Genomic DNA, 9,418 nt, shown 5'->3' on the forward strand with positions numbered 1-9,418 from the left:
TCTGAGCCGCTGAAGATGCAGTGATTGTTTTGCATTATGATTGTTTTTGAAGGGAATGCGCCCCCGATCTACCTAAACGAGTCTATGTTTTGCGTGAATCATTCGTGATCCAGCTTCACCTACAGAAGAAGTGAGTACAAGGTTCTTTTATGAATCTTTGCAAATCGCCTTTCCTAATAACGTGCTAGTTAGCAAGTTCTGCAGCTAAAGTAAACAGTCTCATGAGAACGGCTCGTCACCACACAGAAGAGAGGGGCGGGGTCAGCAGAGCTCATTAGCATTTAAAGGAAAATGGACTAAAACGGCTTGCTGAAAACAGAGCTGATTTTACAGGCTGGAAAGGGTGTTACACTACCATTGAGAAATTTTAAACAAAGTATGTTATAGTCTTTTCATGAAGACCCTAAAGAATCATAACTTGTGGAAAATGGGCATCTGATGACCCCTTTAAGTGAAATGAAATAAAATATAGAAAAACTTAATCTTATTTTATTTCAGCTAGTTGCAAAGACAACTTTCTCATTTTTAAGTATTAAAATTACTAAAAATAAGTAATTTATAAAAACTACATAGACATACTTAAAAAAACATTTAAGAAATACTTTAGCTGGTCATATCTCTGTTAATATGTTGTAACAAATTTTGTTTTATTGTCTTTTTCTTTTTTTATCTCTCCTGTTGAAAATCATCAATAAAAGGAGTTCAACTAAAAGATCTGGCCAAAACACATGAGCATTGTGTGTTTGTGTGCAGTAAAGCAGAAGTGCAGTGACAGATGAACTCATTTCCACACGTTCCTGGTCTCTACTAGTGACGGATACGCAGACAAACACATACCCGAGCGAACAGGAAGACAAAAGCGCCGGTGCCTCCGATCTTGTGCAGGACACTGTGTAGGCCGAGAGCCTGGCAGGGCATCATGGTCCTGAGGAAAGGAGGCTCCAGGATGGAGCTCTGGACCTCTTTGGCACTGAAGGGCCGCTGGGAAGCCACCGCTGACTTGGCCTGGCCCTTCAGACGGATCACCGGCTCATATATGGTGTAGAGAGACGGCGTGCTGGGGGCATAAACTACTGCTAAACTCTCCTGTAAAAACACAGATGCACAGAGACAAAGGCAAAGTTGTTTTTCTTGCTCTGTTTGAAATAAAAGTTTTCAATGTAGCATGTCGACTCTAACATCGAGACCACAGGATTCCTGTGAGCCGATTAGATTTGCAGTGTGAGAGCTGTAAGAGGAAACGAGTGGCTTTCCTAACAGTTCTCCGCAGGAACTGACAGATTTGTTTGCTCTACAGTAATGAAAAATCAGGATGAAATGTTGTTTATTTGTCATACAAATAATATCACAGTGGAAAAATCTAAAACATAGGCTTAATTTTTTATGCAAATATATTATTCACTCTATAAAGCCTACTGTATCATATCTGATACAGGACATTCTTAGGCATGTAAATGATCAATATGATCAAAACTTTGCTGTTATTCCTGTCACACACAATCTACTCCATGCCTTCTGTCGTCTGATTGATAGTTTAGAGGTTCTTATCCAGTAAACGTAAGGATAACTTCAGTAATATTTCCAGATGAACACTTACTGGACTGAAGCAACTTCGCTTTACTTGATTATCCAGACATCATTTTATAGAAAATCATGTTCTAATGTGAGTATCAAACATGATCATCAGGCTTTTGAGGTGTGTTTGTTTGTTCATCTCTCAATCATAATAGGATTGCATTGTATTATGTTTTTAGCATTTAAATCTCATCTTACTAAGACATATTATTGGAGATATAGAGTGACTGCTGGCAGTTATCATTTTATGTAATTATCTGCTTTACTGTTATAAAGATCTCAATGATTTACATTACAAGCTTCAGAATTTCTTTAGAATCTTACTTTTTTGGCCATATAAATATCAGCATCTGCACCAAATTACATATTTTTATCAGGCTGGGCCTCTGAATAAAATTGAGCTGTTTTTTTATCTTCATAGTCTCACTATCAGGGATGCAAACTCATCATGGGTGATAAAGGTGACAAAGACGGTTTTTAAACTATTTTTTAAACAATATTTTAACTTTATTATTATTTTTTTGACTCTATAGTTGTGCAGTAAAATTCACTTTAAAGATTCACATTTCATTCATGAAGATGACATGAAATAAATGATCTCCTGGTGGAAAACAAAGACTGATGAAAATGACATGAAATTACCTTTACTATCCAGTAGATGGCAGCAGAGGATCACTCATTAGCTCCTTTGCCATTTTCACTCCCTATTTTTTGTTTGTTTGTTTTTACACAACTTGCTTTTGGATTTATTACAAAAAGATAATGAAGTATAGCCAGAGCAGGAAGTCGCCTCTGAATAAAATTGAGCTGTTTTTTTGTCTTCATAGTCTCACTATCAGGGATGCAAACTCATCATGGGTGATAAAGGTGACAAAGACGGTTTTTAAACAATTTTTTAAACAATATTTTACACCCTTTATTATTATTTTTTTGACTCTATAGTTGTGCAGTAAAATTCACTTTAAAGATTCACATTTCATTCATGAAGATGACATGAAATAAATTATCTCCTGGTGGAAAACAAAGACTGATGAAAATGACATGAAATTACCTTTACTATCCAGTAGATGGCAGCAGAGGATCACTCATTAGCTCCTTTGCCATTTTCACTCCCTATTTTTTGTTTGTTTGTTTTTACACAACTTGCTTTTGGATTTATTACAAAAAGATAATGAAGTATAGCCAGAGCAGGAAGTCACATAGTTTGAAGTCTCATGTCATTTAAAAAATAAGTAAACAAATAAGCCCAGACACCAACAGCATAGAAGGGTTAATTATTTAAATACTCAAGTTAATTTGAATGGTATTATAATTAAATAATGCATTAAATATTTAGACATTTTTAAGATTTAATTCAAAAACTACATTTTTCAAACATTGAAAGGACTCATCAAAAAGAGTGCTCTAAGTTTTATCTTTAACTGTAGAAGCTGCTAAATATATTCAGTCAACACAGACTTGTTGCTGCTGTAGTTTTGTTACTCTGAATTTACTCCGCATCACTTAATGCACAGGTCTGTTTTGACATCGGCTTGTCAGACAGTTCGTTCGGTCCATTCAGTGGCAAAGCGGACGGGCACACACTGCGGGGGCATCATGGTCCTGAGGAAAGGAGGCTCCAGGATGGAGCTCTGGACCTCTTTGGCACTGAAGGGCCGCTGGGAAGCCACCGCTGACTTGGCCTGGCCCTTCAGACGGATCACCGGCTCATATATGGTGTAGAGAGACGGCGTGCTGGGGGCATAAACTACTGCTAAACTCTCCTGTAAAAACACAGATGCACAGAGACAAAGGCAAAGTTGTTTTTCTTGCTCTGTTTGAAATAAAAGTTTTCAATGTAGCATGTCGACTCTAACATCGAGACCACAGGATTCCTGTGAGCCGATTAGATTTGCAGTGTGAGAGCTGTAAGAGGAAACGAGTGGCTTTCCTAACAGTTCTCCGCAGGAACTGACAGATTTGTTTGCTCTACAGTAATGAAAAATCAGGATGAAATGTTGTTTATTTGTCATACAAATAATATCACAGTGGAAAAATCTAAAACATAGGCTTAATTTTTTATGCAAATATATTATTCACTCTATAAAGCCTACTGTATCATATCTGATACAGGACATTCTTAGGCATGTAAATGATCAATATGATCAAAACTTTGCTGTTATTCCTGTCACACACAATCTACTCCATGCCTTCTGTCGTCTGATTGATAGTTTAGAGGTTCTTATCCAGTAAACGTAAGGATAACTTCAGTAATATTTCCAGATGAACACTTACTGGACTGAAGCAACTTCGCTTTACTTGATTATCCAGACATCATTTTATAGAAAATCATGTTCTAATGTGAGTATCAAACATGATCATCAGGCTTTTGAGGTGTGTTTGTTTGTTCATCTCTCAATCATAATAGGATTGCATTGTATTATGTTTTTAGCATTTAAATCTCATCTTACTAAGACATATTATTGGAGATATAGAGTGACTGCTGGCAGTTATCATTTTATGTAATTATCTGCTTTACTGTTATAAAGATCTCAATGATTTACATTACAAGCTTCAGAATTTCTTTAGAATCTTACTTTTTTGGCCATATAAATATCAGCATCTGCACCAAATTACATATTTTTATCAGGCTGGGCCTCTGAATAAAATTGAGCTGTTTTTTTGTCTTCATAGTCTCACTATCAGGGATGCAAACTCATCATGGGTGAAAAAGGTGACAAAGACGAGCATCTTTGTCACCTTTTTCACCCATGAATTTACTCACCCCCACAATTGAAACACATTTTTTAAACAATATTTTACACCCTTTATTATTATTTTTTTGACTCTATAGTTGTGCAGTAAAATTCACTTTAAAGATTCACATTTCATTCATGAAGATGACATGAAATAAATTATCTCCTGGTGGAAAACAAAGACTGATGAAAATGACATGAAATTACCTTTACTATCCAGTAGATGGCAGCAGAGGATCACTCATTAGCTCCTTTGCCATTTTCACTCCCTGGTTTTTGTTTGTTTGTTTTTACACAACTTGCTTTTGGATTTATTACAAAAAGATAATGAAGTATAGCCAGAGCAGGAAGTCACATAGTTTGAAGTCTCATGTCATTTAAAAAATAAGTAAACAAATAAGCCCAGACACCAACAGCCTAGAAGGGTTAATTATTTAAATACTTAACTATTTAAATACTCAAGTTAATTTGAATGGTATTATAATTAAATAATGCATTAAATATTTAGAAATTTTTAAGATTTAATTCAAAAACTAAATTTTTCAAACATTGAAAGGACTCATCAAAAAGAGTGCTCTAAGTTTTATCTTTAACTGTAGAAGCTGCTAAATATATTCAGTCAACACAGACTTGTTGCTGCTGTAGTTTTGTTACTCTGAATTTACTCCGCATCACTTAATGCACAGGTCTGTTTTGACATCGGCTTGTCAGACAGTTCGTTCGGTCCATTCAGTGGCAAAGCGGACGGTCACACACTGCGGGGGGGGCCCGCGATAACCTCCCCGTGCTGAGTTGCGGCGTATCATGTGTCAACTATTGCCAGAGATATTGTCAAAAGCATCAAATATTGCCAATATAAAGAGGATTTAGCATTTCCAATTAATGTAGGCCTGTTACATTCTTCTTATTATTAGACTTATTATTATTATTAGGTTACTTTTATTAAATTACAATTAATTTGCCCCGCAATAATGTCATAGCATAACGCGCTGTGAGGATAATAAAAGTTTAGGTTATTAGCTTACTCCTCAGATTTTTTTTTTTTTAATGTGTTTAAAAAAAAATAAAAACAGGCCTATTCATTTATACAATGAATTAAAGGCCTATAATTAATGATTAACACTGCTGTCATCAATGAAAATTAAGAGCAGCTTTATTTCAAGCAACAACCTGTTTAACGCAAAATACGTTTCTTCTCATGTTTTTCACTATAGGCTACGGGCCACAAGAGAAATATTAAGGGAATAATTTAAGACAGTTAAATAGCGTTATCAGCATATGTTGAAGTAGATTCGTCTCTTGTTGTCTCTGAGAGAATATGCGCCGTTAATGCAGCGTTAAGCTTCGTCAGATTTTTTTACTTTCACTTTCTGTATAGTGAATTGACTGAGGCTAAGACCTGTTTAACGCAAAATACGTTTCTTCTCATGTTTTTCACTATACGGGCCACAAGAGAAATATTAAGGGAATAATTTAAGACAGTTAAATAGCGTTATCAGCATATGTTGAAGTAGATTCGTCTCTTGTTGTCTCTGAGAGAATATGCGCCGTTAATGCAGCGTTAAGCTTCGTCAGATTTTTTTACTTTCACTTTCTGTATAGTGAATTGACTGAGGCTAAGACGTTCACTGGCGTAACGTTTGCGCAAAGTTTGCACGTTGCTTGTGTGATATCCATTGGCTTGCGTTCATGGTTTAAAACCGAAATATTTCCAATACTGCGACACAGTACATCGTGTATGCTTTCTTTTCATTTTGTTATAATGGGAAGATCTGCGAATGTGTACAACTACGTAAACATGCGAAGCCAGAGCGCGCACACACAAATAAAAAACAAGCAGGACTGTTTGATAGCGGGGGAGTTCAAGCGGGTACAGAATTGAGATGAGAAAGGACACCCCCCACACACACACACACACACACACACACACAAATTTAAAAACTCACCGGCTCTACACTAATCACACAAATGATCCATTTTGAATTCAAAACAGTGAATTTTGCCGAAAGGTGACAAGTTTACATCCCTATATCACACTATATTAGCCATAAAAGCCTGATGTATCAAAACATGATACTCAACAAAAAACAAATGCAAACTTGTTTTATATTTTTTATCTAAAGAATGAGAAAGGACACCCCCCCCACACACACACACACACACACACACACAAATTTAAAAACTCACCGGCTCTACACGAATCACACAAATGACCCATTTTGAATTCAAAACAGTGAATTTTGCCGAAAGGTGACAAGTTTACATCCCTATATCACACTATATTAGCCATAAAAGCCTGATGTATCAAAACATGATACTCAACAAAAAACAAATGCAAACTTGTTTTATATTTTTTATCTAAAGATTTCAATAAAGAAAGGTTCAATAAACTCTTTCATTTAAAAAAAAAAGGGGGGGGATTTTCAGACTATTATTTCATATATCAGGCTGACAGGGTTAATGTAATTCTTTTAATCTTAAGGTGAAATATCACCTGGGCATGTTATTTACAGGTTTCTTTAGATAAATGTGTACAATGCTTTATAATAGCACTAGATATTGTCAGAAAAGACCAGAAAAAAGAAGCTAATTCCTCCATGAGGAATGAAGGTTTGTGTGACTTTTCATGTCATGAAAAAATGACTTTTTCTTTTGGCAGCAATTATCGAGCATGTAATGCATTAGCATACGAAAACCTGGAACAGCATGTAGACTCATAAAATGACCGGTAATTAAGATGTCAGTGGGTAAAACTGCACAGAAAAAAAAAACACTTAAGCAGGAAATGATGTAAAAATGGACAAATAATGTTGCCTGCTTTCGAGTGGCAGTGAAGGAGATAAACAAGCTATTGAACTGTGACGCTGCCAGATACATTTGCATAAAAGCCTTCTGGTGGAAAATGTGACATTCTGGAGAAAAAAAAATAAAATTCATATTCATAGGTGCAGTGGCTTACAATAAGAGGTGCGATGTCGACGTCTGTATTCCTCATGAGGAGCTCTCGTATCTGCTCACACTGAAGACCCTCCTGTGTCACGTACTTGGACAGTGTCCCGTGAGGCTTGCCGTACTTGCAGGGCATGATGGAGGTGAGGTCAGGGCCGCTGGCATACAGGTAAAATGCCTCCGCTGTGTCAATTCTGGAGCCTAAAACAACCAATAGCCCGTTTACTTCAGCACGCCATTTTTCATTTATGAAAACGTTATAAAAATATAGCCTAACTTTGGAAAAATATCACTGTTTATTACTGTATACTGTATTGTTGCATATAAATGAAATTATTAAATATCTTCTGTATTGTTTTAATGAAAATACAGTAAGGGTGGAAAATATGCCTAGATTAATTTAAACGTGTCTGCATTTTTTACATAAATATTGAAAAATAAATGATCTAATGTTTATTTATATTGTATTTTATTTCCGCTTCATTTCAATTAACAAATATGTTTCTAATAGTCATAATAGTTTAATAGTTGCCATATCAGCTTCACAGACAATTACATGGCAGATATAGATTCAACATTTACCAAATAATAAAAAAAAAAAAAAAAAGATCTAAAATCTTTAGAAATTAGATTTTAGTTACATTTTCAGTTTTCATTAGAATTTTTATTACATTTTTAGTAATTTTATTATTATTTTTAAATATTACTCTTCAAGTTCATTTTTATTTCAGTTTTAGTTTCGGTTCATTTTTCAGTTAGTATGTTGGAAACAAGAAGTCTAAATCTAAAAAAGTTTATATTTGTTTATTTTTTTACAAATTTTTAATGAATTAGTTTTTTAAAAACTTTTTTATTACTATTTTAGGTTTATGTTTATTTCAGAGAAGCCAAAATCTAAAAAAGATAACTTTTTACCCAACACAAAATAGCATTCACAACCTATTTTCTTTCCAAAACACAATTAAGTACATTTTTCCATAAGAACTTGATTAGATGGTCTAAAGTGGTGCTTTATACAAGAAGTGAGTTATAGCTGAGTGACTTTGCAGTGGAACATATACTGGCCTCATGAAACACCACTGACATCCACTTTAGAGGAGTCTTTTTGAGGGGAAAACGTACTTGGTGCAACTTTGCAGTTTTTGCACTCACCTGAAGGTAAAGGCTCCGGTGGAGATGTTCACCCACACCTGAAGCATCAGTGCCTTAGAGCCCATGGAGAGGACATGGAGGAGGCATCTGTCTGTCTGCTGCTCCGAGACATGAGCGGGACCATGCAGGGCCTCCTCTTCTGCAACACACAGCCAAACTAACTCATCAAACCTATTCAATATAGTGCAGGGCTCAACAGTGCGAGCATTTCACTCGCATTTGTGACTAAAAATAGATGTGTGCGAACTGGAAAATGTATTTAGTTGCACATGTGCGAATAATTATTAATTTTTTACCAAAAAACAAAAAACAAAACCAAGCAGATAAAACACTAATAAACGCGGTCTCAGAAAAAAATTAACGTGATCCACGCAAAGTGTGTGCAGGCGCCACATTAAAACAAAAACGTGAGGTAAACGCAGTAACACATAGTGAGAGATAGACACGGAACATACATGAATTATGAAGCCAATTAGTCATTATTTCATAAGACAGAGCGTGACAGAAACAGTCGATCCTGAGGAGGATATGGAAGAGGAGGGTGACGAAAACGTAAAAGAGGGACCAAGCGGCGATAACGGTTCATCCTCCACTGCTGGTAGGAAATACAATTTTAATCCACAGTGGCAGAAAACATTCCCATGGCTCATTTTTGAGGACAACTTAATGTACTGCAAGTACTGCAGAGGACAGAAACAAGCGGGCAACTCGGCCTTTGTTAGCGGCAACCCTCATTTTAAACGAGATACAGAACAAAAACACGGTAAATCGCGGAGGCATGCACTCTGCAGAGATGCGTACATAGCACGAGAAAACAAAGGATCGGCAACCATGCAGGCAGCTGTAAGAAGGCAGGTGCTGCTCTCTGAAGAAGAAAAAATATTTAATATTGCGTATTATATTGCTAAAGAAGAGACAGCCTTTGTGAAGTTTGGTCCGCTTATTACCCTACATAAGAAAAACGGAGTGGACATAAATCCAACATATGACAACGATAAAAGGTGTGC

General features: G+C 35.9%; 1 protein-coding gene across 1 annotated transcript in view; it reads right to left on the bottom strand.

Annotated features, from left to right (window-relative positions):
• Nucleotides 1-9,418, bottom strand: part of LOC107730379 (lysosomal-trafficking regulator-like) — a 97,745-nt gene that overhangs the window by 51,537 nt on the left and 36,790 nt on the right. The window contains exons 12-15 of the mRNA XM_016541202.1: nt 8,412-8,550; nt 8,344-8,348; nt 7,270-7,460; nt 838-1,086 (exon numbers count right to left, since the gene is read on the bottom strand). Coding sequence (XP_016396688.1) covers nt 838-1,086; nt 7,270-7,460; nt 8,344-8,348; nt 8,412-8,550 — 584 coding nt within the window. The remainder of the gene's footprint in view (nt 1-837; nt 1,087-7,269; nt 7,461-8,343; nt 8,349-8,411; nt 8,551-9,418) is intronic.

Source organism: Sinocyclocheilus rhinocerous, unplaced genomic scaffold (genome assembly GCF_001515625.1).
Source record: "Sinocyclocheilus rhinocerous isolate Xijiao unplaced genomic scaffold, SAMN03320098_v1.1 scaffold2653, whole genome shotgun sequence".
Taxonomy (NCBI): Eukaryota; Metazoa; Chordata; class Actinopteri; order Cypriniformes; family Cyprinidae; genus Sinocyclocheilus; species Sinocyclocheilus rhinocerous.